The sequence below is a fragment of the Notolabrus celidotus genome, chromosome 17 (genome assembly GCF_009762535.1).
Source record: "Notolabrus celidotus isolate fNotCel1 chromosome 17, fNotCel1.pri, whole genome shotgun sequence".
Lineage (NCBI taxonomy): Eukaryota > Metazoa > Chordata > Actinopteri > Labriformes > Labridae > Notolabrus > Notolabrus celidotus.
Genome location: NC_048288.1, coordinates 19,082,928 through 19,095,672, shown reverse-complemented (window position 1 = coordinate 19,095,672; position 12,745 = coordinate 19,082,928). Strand labels below are relative to the sequence as shown.

General features: G+C 40.4%; 1 protein-coding gene across 2 annotated transcripts in view; it reads left to right on the top strand.

Annotated features, from left to right (window-relative positions):
* The window catches only part of LOC117829309 (matrix metalloproteinase-16-like), a 54,912-nt gene that overhangs the window by 13,967 nt on the left and 28,200 nt on the right, over window positions 1–12,745 (top strand). For both annotated transcript variants that reach the window (XM_034706936.1, XM_034706935.1), the window contains 2 exons: window positions 303–425; window positions 5,665–5,969. In XM_034706936.1, coding sequence (XP_034562827.1) covers window positions 303–425; window positions 5,665–5,969 — 428 coding nt within the window. The remainder of the gene's footprint in view (window positions 1–302; window positions 426–5,664; window positions 5,970–12,745) is intronic.

Here is a 12,745-nt window from a genome sequence, read left to right as displayed (position 1 = left end):
TGAAGATTGATGTTAGAAACTGACAGAGTGGATTTTAAAGGCTGATCAAATAAAACAAGAAAAGACGATTAAACATTATGTTTCTTCATCGTGTTTCTGTCAGTGACAATCACACACACACATAAAGAGACTTTTTTTTTGCAAAGGATGGGACATCTGCAAAATGTGAGTCATTTTAAAGACATTAGTGAATTGTGTGTAACTTTATAAGGAGCTTTATTTCATTACCCCCTCACTGTATCATTTTTTTAACAGTGTGATGATCGGTGCAGTATTTACCTGTATCCTCCTTTTTCTCACAGGTGGATGAAGAGGCCCAGGTGTGGCGTTCCTGACCTGATAGGAGGAGCATCTAGGTTCAGTGTGAGGAAACGACGGTACGCCCTCACAGGGCAGAAGTGGCTGCACAAGCACATCACATACAGGTGAGCCAGTCTACATCATGTTAGTTATTTTAATAAATGAAAACTCCTGTCAGCCACACAAAAACACCAAACACACACACACTCTGACTCTCTCCATGAACACAGCTTTGTGTGTGTTCAGCCTGCTGTCACAACTTATTTTGTTATTTGTTGCACTGAGACAAAAATATTGTGTATCACACAGAGCATCGAAACACAGTGACTTAGTGGTGTGCTTTATAAAAATGTCAGGAATGCAAAACATGTACTATTGTGTATTAGTGAAAGTAAAATAAAAACAGCCAGAAAAGCTTAAGATGCTGTCACTGTAAAAGCATCACCGCAACATCTGTTTCTTGTCATTAAATCAAACTAACATCTGTATATTTTCATCAAAACACAGTAACATCTGTTTAGAATCATTAAATGAAAGCAACATATGTTTCTTGTCCTGGAATCACAGTTGCATCTGTTTCTTGTCATTCAATGACAGCAAAATTTGTTTCTTGTCTTTCAATGATAGCAACATCTGTATTGTCATTAAACCACAGAAACATCTGTTTCTTGTCATTAAACCACAGAAACATCTGTTTCTTGTCATTCAATGACATTAGCATCTGTTTCTTGTCATTCAATGACAGTAACATATGATTCTTGTCATTCAATGACAGTAACATCTGTTTCTTGTCATTCAATGACAGTAACATATGTTTCTTGTCATTCAATGACAGTAACATATGTTTCTTGTCATTCAATCACAGTAACATCTGTTTCTTGTCATTCAATGACAGTAACATCTGTTTCTTGTCATTCAATGACAGTAACATATGTTTCTTGTCATTCAATGACAGTGACATCTGTTTCTTGTCATTCAATGACAGTAACATCTGTTTCTTGTCATTCAATGACAGTAACATATGTTTCTTGTCATTCAATGACAGTAACATATGTTTCTTGTCATTCAATCACAGTAACATCTGTTTCTTGTCGTTAAATGACAGCAACATCTGTTCCTTGTCATTAAATCACAGTAACATCTGTTTCTTGTCATTCAATGACAGTGACATATGTTTCTTGTCATTCAATGACAGTAACATCTGTTTCTTGTCATTCAATGACAGTAACATATGTTTCTTGTCATTCAATCACAGTAACATATGTTTCTTGTCGTTAAATGACAGCAACATCTGTTCCTTGTCATTAAATCACAGTAACATCTATTTATCAGCATTAGACAACAGCAACATCTGTGTCGTGTCATTAAATGACATTAACATCTGTTTATTGTCATTAACCATAGTAACATTATTTTACTGTCATTAAACCATAATAATGTTTTTTTTACTGTCATTCAATCACAGGGACATCTGTGACAATCTTTTGGCTTCATAGTGCTGTAGTCAGACAGATTTTAGCTGACCGAAGTGTGACTTGTCAGATACAGTGAAACTTTAGACTCAGTGGAGACAGATGCATGGGTGCTCTACAGCTGAAACAGGACAATGGCATTTGGTGTCCATCTGAGAAATCCTTGTTCTGATTCTAGTTAACAGGTCTTCAAACTGGACTAACAAAGTTGACCTGAGAGAGAGTGCAGGTATGAGATGAACACAGACAGAATGGAGTTTGGTTTTCCTCCAGATCTGAAAAAATCTGACCTCTAACAAATTTGCACAAGCAGTGCAAGAAAAAAATGTCCTTTTCTTTTTTTTTTGTATCTCTCTGCTACTGAACAGAGTATTCAGTTTGCTGTAAAACACAGAAAGCTCCAGCACCAGAGTTCCTGCATGGCATTAATCCAGATCTCCCACACAGCTCTGATAAACAGAGAAACAGCACAGAATAGCATGTTGATACTGAAACAGAAACAGAGCAAAAATAGTAACAGTGTCAGAGCTGTAACATGCAGCAGAGATCATGTTGTTCAGGTTCTAACACTAATACAGGAGCAAATGTATCCTCATTAAACATGCAGCACTGATATAATAACTGTGTCGGAGCTGTAACATACAGCACTGATCTATGTGTTCACTATTCAGCAGCACACTCTCTGCTACATGGTGTATGATAAATAGTCAGGAGGTTGTATAATAATCAGTGTTATTGAGGTCAGTAGCTCACAGTCAGACATATATTTCATACAAATTGAGGTGCTGCTACTTTAGCTCCATGTTTCAGGTTTTATTATGCAGAGTCGGGCTGGTTGAGGATGAATGTACGAGTTGAAGACACACTGAGTTTACTGTACAGAGCCTGTCTGACCTGCAGCTGCTGAGGCACATTGTTATACATCACTGAGGAAGACTCAGGCCCCTCTTGATAATATATACAGTCATATTTGCATCACTGAAGAGGACTCAGGCTTCTCTCTATAATAAAGTTGTATGTGTATATATAACTGAGGAGAATGAAGTGTTCTTTGTAAAGCATGGAGCTGCCAGCTCGTTAGGAGTCTGTTTAATGAGTGATTAGTTCATCTGAGAGAGACACAAAGAGAAAGAGGAAGAGCAGGACTGACAAAGAGAGTAGATTGGGGAAGAAATGAAGGAGAGGAATAAGAGGAGGAAGGATGGAGGAGGAGTGAAGGGGTTTCAGCTGCAGAGAGAAAGAGTGAGGATGAGCTGATAGGAGGAAACCCCGGTGGAAGCAGAGGCTACTCTCTGACAGATTAGAGTTACGTAACAGGATGGAGAGCGTGTGTGTGTGTGTGTGTGTGTGTGTGTGTGTGTGTGTATGTGTGTGTGTGTGTGTGTGTGTGTGTGTGTGTGTGTGTGTGTGTGTGTGTGTGTGTGTGTGTGTGTGTGTGTGTGTGTGTGTGTGTTCGGCCTGCAGCTGCTCCTTTTAGTTCAGATTGAAGTGATGCAGAGTGAAGTAGAGTTTATTTGATAGAAAACATCCTGCTGTCAGTGTTTGTCATTTGATGGTATCAATGGTTTTTCATGATTTTGACACATTACTCCCAAAAAGTTTTTAAATAGAGGATTCATTTTATTCAATTCAAACAACTTTATTTAACTGGTTTAACTGGTTTGAGCTGCTTCTAAATAAAAGATAAAAATGAAAACAAAGATGAACTGACGTCTCTAGAGCTATGGCACGAGATAAGATCCAGAATAGATACTGATTTGAAGCAGACTTGAATCAAACAACAAAAGGCTCAGTGTTGATAAAGAGGTGAGAAGTCTGTAGATAAACATAAAAGCTGAGGAGGATTTGTTTTGATTTATGAATCGGATAAATCATGAAGCTGCTGTCTACAGATACTTCAGTTTACTCTACATCACTGCTGTCTGAGTGAAATACAACAGCATTGCACCACCACTTTAAACAATCAGTCTTTAACAAAAAAGCTGTTGTAGATACTGAAAAGCCCTGTGAATATGACGGGTTATCAAACTGAACAGCCAACCTCTGAGTCGTGTTTACTGACTTCCTGAAATGCATCAGAAATGATGGAACCGTTCAACAAACAAACATTTTATAAGTCTCCTCTTGAGGACAGACCTGACTAGGGATGGGTACCTTTCACATTTGAACCGATACGGTACCGATACCCGGTACCTGGGAATCGGTACCGGTACTCAACGGTAACAATTTTCGGTACTTTTGTGTGTTTATGTGATAATAAATGTTAATTTGTTTAATAATAAAATCTCAATTTTTTTAAATGTAACTTATTTATTTCATTTAACATTTTTTAACACCTTCATCGTGATGCTATTTCAACAAACTTAAGACCCGTTAATTACAAGAACATCATATGTAAAAATCTGTTCATTTTTCAGGTTCATACCACTGAAGAAAAGTGAAAAGAGTGATGCCTCTGTGTAACTTGCTATTTACAGTGACACTGAGACTGACCGCAAAGAGATAAACGCACGCTCTCAACAGTTCAAGCTGCTGTTACAGATATTATCTGTTCCTGTAGGGTGAAACATCAGCTGGTGGATCAGCTCTCGTAGAGGCTGTCAGTTTGCACACAGAAACATGTTTGCTCTAAATTATTTCTGCTTGTAAATGAACTTTTCATGTTTTCACTGAATCTGTTTTTATATTTGATGAGCAGCCTCTCTGCTTCTCTTTCCCTGACTCAATAATTAATGAGAGCTCTTGTTAAGTTTTAATCTGCAGAAAAAAGCAGACTCTGCAGGCTGCACAGAGCCAGCGACAAGGGACAGAGACACACATGATCTCATGATGTGCTCTGATATATGTAGTCTATTAAAAGATAAGACTTTTATAATTATGCTTTTAGAGAAAGACTGGTTGTATTATTCCTTTGTTGAATATAATAGACACAGGGTATGTTTACATGAGACTTTTAATTCCTTTTTAATTCAGAATAAAAATTAAATCCTCTTTAAAAATATTAAAAATTACCATGTAAACACATAATTCTGAATGAAAATTACCATTCCAAATTAAACTTAAATCCGAAGTAAGTGGCTGGTTTATTCTGATATTAAATCCAAATTGAATAAATCCTCGATCATGTGTACGTTCATTCCGCTTTAAATTAATTCCAGTCGTAGAAATGGATATAAAAAAAAGAGTTGATGGATGGAAGCAAAAAAATATGGACCTTTTTACAGCTGTAGCGTCCAAGTTAATCGAGGAACTTGTCACTTGTGTGGTGAAAAGTAACCGAAAATAAAAGAAGCAGGAACTGGAGTCTGTTTTCTTTCGGTAGACGTAAACACGTCACGCCTGCCCCTGTCCAATCAGAACCTTTCCCAACCCCTAGACCTTAAGCGGAATTGAATAAAGACGATTAAACATGTTTTCCATGTAAACCTTAATTCGGAATTACTATTTCCACGTAAACGTGAAGGAGAATACTTAAATTCCGAATAATTTAATTCCGAATAATTTAATTCTGAATTAAAAAATATCATGTAACCGTGGCCAAAGAGAACCTTTTTATTCACTGAAAAACAGACAGAGAATAAACCTGTCTGTCTCTGCACACAGGCTGTTCACATGCTAACATGCTAACACCGACTCTGAGTTACTCTGATTAAATAAAGTAAAAGTTTTTCCTTACTGTGTGCAGACAGCAGCTCTTGCCCAGCATTTAACTCTTTGTGTGTGTTTGTGTGTGTGTGTGAGACGGATCATTTTGTGGTGTTATGTTGATTGACCGGAAAAGGGATTCCGCCCCTTCACTACCTGTGTTAGTGGGATGGTAACAGTTTTATGTCTCTCTTCCTCATGAAGATTGTCTAACTCCCCCCCCCCCCCCCCCTGTGTCTCTCTGCAGCATTAAGAACGTGACGCCTAAAGTTGGGGCGGAGGAGACACATGACGCCATTAGACGAGCGTTTGATGTGTGGCAGAATGTGACGCCGCTGCGTTTTGAGGCGGTGCCGTACAGCGAGCTAGAGAGGACTAAGAAGGACGTGGACATCACCATCATCTTTGCCTCAGGTTTCCATGGAGACAGCTCGCCTTTTGATGGTGAAGGAGGCTTTCTGGCCCATGCCTACTTCCCAGGACCAGGGATCGGAGGAGACACACACTTTGACTCTGACGAGCCTTGGACGCTCGGAAACCCAAACCATGATGGTGAGTAACACCGTCTGCATTTCTTTATGATGTGAGGTTTGTGAAGGTGTGTTTTTGGTTCTGACTGCATCACATGTCATTAAGGCACAGAGCTCATGTGAGTATTCTCAATCAGGGTTAAGAAGCCACCATAGCACTGAGACTGCACTGCTAAAAGTAAGAAATGACCAACTGACTGCTTCAGAGAGTGGGCTTCTCTTTGTGCTATTAGATTTAAGTGCTGCATTTGACACGATTGGCTCACATCCTGTTACAGAGAATGGTACGATCAATCGGCATTACAGGAACCGCATTAGCTTGCTTTAAATTATATTTGTCAAGTTGATCTTAGTTTGTACATGAAGACAAAATGTCATCTAAGCACTCCAGGGTTAATCATGGTTTACCACAAGGTTAAGTGCTCAGACCACTTCTTTCCACCTTGTATATGCTTCCTCTAGGTGGTATCAGGAGGAAACGCTCCATGTATTTTCACTGTTATGCAGATGATACTCAGTTATACTTATCAATTAAACCAGAAGAAACACAGGGAGTGCCTTGAATCATTAATTTGTTGGTTGGTTGATTATTCTATTGATCAGTTGGTGTCTGAATGGTCAATTGATTAATTGATGAGTTTATTAATAGGTCGATTAGTTGATTGATTGTTTGGTTGTTTGGGTAGTTAATTAGGAAGTTGATTAATTGATGGGTTAGCTGGTTAATTGATTTGTTGATTGGTTGATTTATTATTTGATTGATTGATTGATTGGTTGGTTGGTTGGTTGGTTGGTTTGTTGGTTGATTTATTATTTGATTGATTGATTGATTTATGGGTTGGTTGGTTGGTTGGTTGGTTGGTTGGTTGGTTGGTTGATTGGTTGGTTGGTTGGTTGGTTGGTTGGTTGGTTGGTTGGTTGATTGGTTGATTGGTTGGTTGGTTGGTTGGTTGGTTGGTTGGTTGGTTGAGAGTATTTGTTATAAAAAGCTCATCCCTTGGGTTCCCGAGTCTTTAAAGTTTATGAGACTTCCACTGTTGTGTTTTCAGGTTAGAGAAAGGTTTGAGTTGGTATGTATTTACAGGTCTAAATGTAATCCAGGGGGACTTGTCTCTGATGCATACCTTATGGAAATAAAGAAAGGGACTTCTGCTGTGTGGAAATATTTTGATGAAGGATAGAAGACGTAACAAACTCAAGATAAAGGTTCTGACAGAACATCAGTCGATACTTGTCTCAGCAGGACATCAGGTTCAGATTGCACAGATGTCCGTAGCTTCATGAAGCTGCCGAGTCAACCCTGCAGTGACCGAGTCGACCTGAGGAGACATGACTGTTACTGAGTCACAAGTCACAGAGATGACTGAGAGGACCGGGGCACAGAGGGAAGGAGGGACTGGAAGAGGAAGAGGAAGAGCAGATAGAAGCAGGTTGTTGTAGATAGAAAAAAAACTGCACAGAAAAATAAGTCATAACTTTAAATGGTGAACTGCTAACTGCTTGATGCTCTGAAAGTTTGCCGTCATTCTCAGAGGATACACCATCATCAGATGATAGGTGGTTTGTTCAGACTTTGACCACTGCCATGTCTGGATAGCTTTGAAACATCTAAACAGAGAGTGAAATCAATGTATCTCTGTTTTCTTTTTATCTGCATGTCAGAACAGCGTCGGATTAACTGACATCAGCTGAGACCTCCATCTTTAAATCGATATACACTACTACTGTTGACTAACACTTCTGCTACAGTGACACTCCTTGCAGTGTCTGTGTAAGTTATCTGTCTGCCCCTCACATGCAGAGCTCTCGTCTCAAAGCACATATTAAAACAAGAACAGGCCTGTAGAGGAGGATTATAATCTTTATGCCAGCAAACTGAGAGAGATCCTTCCAGGTATTTCTACTGATCCAGGTTTTAAGAAATGTGAAATCCTTCATCATCATCATCATCATCATCATCATCATCATCATCATCATCATCAACATCAACATCAACATCAACATCATCCTGTGTGTATGTCTGTGCATGGGGTAAACGCTGGACTGGCGTGTTAGGATTTTCTTTACTTTCTCTGACCCTTCTGTTCCTCTGTTCTTTCTATCTCCTATGTCTCCTCTGTTCTTTCAGCCTCCTATGCCTCCTCTGCCTCCTGTCTCCTCTGACGCAAAGTGTCATAGTCTTCATTATGTTGTTGTTGTTGTCGGATACATGGGTTTCAGACTTGGTGATGTCTATACACACACACACACACACACACACACACACACACACACACACACACACACATACAAGCACACAGTTTTGTGAGGACAGAAGATTAGTGAACAGTCAGTGATGCTCAGCACTGACAGCAGAATGATGTTTTTACAGGGATCAGTTAATGAACATCTCTTTATTGACAGCTGCTGACTGACCAATCACGTTTGCGTCAGAGAGACAGACTGACTGAAAGATAGGCAGACTTAAACCAACTAACAGAAAGACACATAGACAGACAGAGACAGACAAAAAGAGAGACAGACAAAGACACTTAGTGACAGACAGACTGATAGACCAATCGACAAACTGAAAGAGGCAGACAGACATGCAGACACACAAACAACCAGACAGATAGAAAGACAAACACACAAACATACACACACACAGGAGGACAAATACAATGGTGTGTTTAAGGTACTCAGATTAGATAACAGAGCCCAGGTGAGTGCTGATTGGCTGAGGGACCGTGTCAAGGGCAGGCTAATTGATCAGCTGATTGATGGATGGAGAGCTGGGCCGTCTGGAATCAATTGACAGAACGTTTAATCATCGATGTCCAATCCTTTAAGTGGATGTAAAGCTGCTGTCAGTCTGGAGTCTTCCGCTGCAGGCGGAGAGAGAGATCAGTGTTTGACTGTTTATCAGCCTTAGAGCACTGATGGAGAGAAAACAGGAGGAGAGCCTCAGATATTCAAGAAACAGAGGAGAGGTGAAACAGTGGAGAGGTGGAGGACAGATGGTGTCCTTCCTTGTCTATTTATTTTTAGTTTCTGGTCCTGCTGTGTGATGAAGAGGAGGGCTACCTCTTCCTCTCTCCTCCTGCTTTTGTCTTCCTCTTTTCTCACTCTTGTCAACTTAGAACTCAACTCATGTCAGATCAGTCCGGGGCTGTCCATGGCATACAGAGGAACACTTCTTCCACATATATGGAGCTGTTACACAGGACAGGGGTAGGAGTGTGTTGAATCTAGAAGAGCTGTTCTTGCCAGATCACCTCAGGGAAGAAGTTCTGTCATAAACTGCGGAACTTGTCTAACATCTGTCCAGTATAGCCTCACAATAGACTTGTAAGACCTGTCCCCGTCTTAATCCAGCTAATCCTATGTATGTGGACAGGTCTGAGCTCTGTCAGGACAAGAGTACACGGCACAGCTCTGAGCAGCAGAGAGTGGAGATGCTGACAGCTTGTCTCCGCAATCAGACGCAAAACAAGAGCAACCACACAGAACTGCAGAACTTTGTGGTGTTGTTTTAACTAGAATATCATCAGGGCAGCATGCTGATATAGAGCAGAGGGCAGGTCCAATGACATGCATTTGTTGCTGCTGTTAGCAGCAGCAGTCTACTCTTGGTGAGTTCAGCTGTGAGTATGAACACTGTCATGTGTGGGTGTCTTAGGGAATCTGCCTCTGCTCACATTAACTAGCTCACATTAACCTCTAGTGATGAGATTTTAAATCAGTGACACTAAAGCCAGGCACACACTGTACACTTGTATAAATATCATGTGAACTCACGTTGTTTGAGTGAATAATTTATGATGCACGACCAAAGCTCATGAATTATGTACTCACACTGTGCGGTCCAATAGTCAAGCACGACCTCAGTGCTCTCCGTAAACTGTGTTAAAGCTAAGAAAACAGGGGCGCTGTTGGCCTAGCAGTCCAAGCGCCCCACATACAGAGGCTATAGTCCTCGTCGCAGGTGTCACTGGTTTGTTTCCCGGCCAGTCGATCATTTCCTGCATGTCTTCGCCCGCTCTCTATTCCCCACATTTCCTGTCTCTCTTCAGCTGTCCTATCAAATAAAGGCAAAAAGGCCAAAAATATAACTTTAACATTTGTTTTAAAGAAAGCTAAGAAAACGCAGAGCATGACTGATGTCACATGGCTACACACAGACTTTAAGCATGTTGCAGTTTGAGGCAGCCAACATACAGATGGTCCTGAGGTGTGATTGGTTGAGTGCTGCTGTATGGAATATACTGCACAGTTTATATGTTCTTTTTGTATGATTAAATACATATGTGGTGGTTATTCAAGTCTGTTAGTTTATTTCTAAGTGTGAACACCTCTGATGAATCTGATCAGGGAATAAACAAAAAGACAGCACAGAGAAAGAGAGCAGAGAGATCAGCCTGTTTCTGCCCACCAGGACTACGCCACAAATAGACCACCGCCCACCGACAGCAGAAACCAGCTCCACGTGGGCGCAGCACTCTCTTCCGCCCACACACACACATTCACATCGACACAAACACACACACAACAAAAACACAGTGCGCCTGGGGAGGGTTTGCCCTCCCACCAGTCAGTCAGATGCTCTCATAACCTTGTACTCATAATCCTTAGCAAACAGAGTAAACAGCCTCATTCTGGGAACACAGATCAGTCCTTAAGGGGTAAATATCTCTCTCTGCTGACAAGCTTTTATCAATGAATAGGTGAGTGTAGAGGTTTGTTTGTTTTTCTAAGGAAGATGAGAAAAAGAACAGCATGAGTGAAATAAAATACCCTCACATGGGATACGTAGAGGTGTGTCTTAAACAAATACCCACATAAGCTGCCCTGTGGGGTCCTTGACATATGGGACATGTCAGTGGGTGGAGAGATAGTCTGGATGCAATAAAGAGCCTTTTAAATCAATGTTTAAAATCCTTAAAGACCTTTTACTGACCCACTGAGCAACTCCCACCTGATATAGAAACCCTACCTGTGTTCATATTTGAATAATGAGACAGACACAGCGTACTTCTATTTAGACCTGAGGAGACAAAGTCCCTGACACGTCCAAAAGGCTCCGTCTGTCTGCAGATATCAGGCGTGCAATTCCTCTTTCGCAAAAATGAAAAAAAAGTCTCTACTTGTAACTTTCCTGTTTATGCAGACATGAAGGAAAGACGTCTGGCAGCACCTCTGAAGGTTTGATTTTACTCCACAAGAAGAGAAAACACGATAAGAGAGAGCAGAGAGGGTTTGAAGTGTCAGTCAGAGGGAAACACTGAGAGGAGAAACATCACCTGCATAGACAGAGATGAACGCATACAAAGTATCAATTGATTTAAATCCTCTGAAAACAGATGAGTTGTTATGATTTGAGTCAGAGATGTGAGGAGACGATTGATGTGTGAGCGGGGAAATAGTTTGAATCTCTAAGCTTAAAATAATGATGAAACTTCTGCGTCTGTCTGTTTTTACCTCTGTGGGTGTTTCTGTAGTAAACGCTGACAGTGGAGATGTCAGTTTGGAAAACTGGCAGCTTTTTATTTGTTTCCATGAGACAAGAGTAGAAAGTGACAGCAGAGTGAGAGGGAACGGGTCAGATAGAGTGTAAGAGTGTGTGGTTTATGGGTCGTTGAGGGGGCATCGCTTGTTTGCTCAACTTATGATAGAGTCTTAAAGGGTAATTCTGCCCTTTTTACATGTTTTGGAGGAAAATGGGTGCGAAGAGTTTCTGCAGTAGATATCTTCATCCTGCAGCAGATGTACAGGCTGTGATATCTGCAAGATAATCCTTGATGGATCAAAGTGTGTCCACTGTGTCCCTTTACAGAAAGGATCCCCACAGAGGGAGACATTTTTGTTTAAGAGGAAGATGGTTTTCAACTGCTGCCTCTTATCTATGAGTTTGTTATGTTTAGGGTTGCAAAGGGGCAGAAAATGTCCGGTAAATTTCCATGGGAAGTTAAGCTGGGGAATTTTGGAAATATTCCAAATTTGAAACTTTCCATGGGAATTAACTTGGAATTGAGGGTAATTCAATGGAAAGGTTTCATATCCAAGCATAACTATTTATTTTGTTATAAGCAGACATCCATCCAAACAAATACAATTAAAACAGATTTATTTGTAGGTAGAACTACTACTACTTCTTTCATTGAAGAACAAAAACACTAACGTTGAGTTAAATATTACTCATCCCTCCGACCCGTCCCATTCAAAAATTAACAAAAATGCAATCCCAACAAAGTCCCATCTTCCCTCAAGCTTCTCAAGCCTAGCCTCTGCAGGATTCTAGAAATCATCTCTGCATGTGATGGAGGAATGCACAGTGCATTTAGGAGGCGTAGTCTCAATAGCCCTGCAGTAAGTAGTGTGCTATGTGCATATGATTGAGGAATAGCATAAATATTCAACTGTACTTGTATGAAATCCGGTTGTTTTAGTCAGGATTATGCTAAAATGCGTTTTCCTCAACTATATTTAAGTTCCCTATTAAGAGCCAACCTTCAGTTTAGTAAATTCCTGGTTTATTCGCGTTTATTCCCATGGAAAGTTTCCAACTTTGGAAATTCCCTAGGTTTGCAACCCTAGTTATGTTATTGTGTGTTACTTGAACACTGCATCTAATCCGAACTCACCATTCCAAAAGAAAATCCGTCACAACGAGGCACAAAGTCTGACTTCAAACCTTCCTCTACATCCAGTGATAGCAAGTTAAATCACTGTTTCTGTGAATGGAGTCTGGTGGCTTTAAAGAGCGAGTGTAAACAGCTGTTTCTAGTTATAGTGAGAATGTAGTTCAGCAGTGCATGTTTA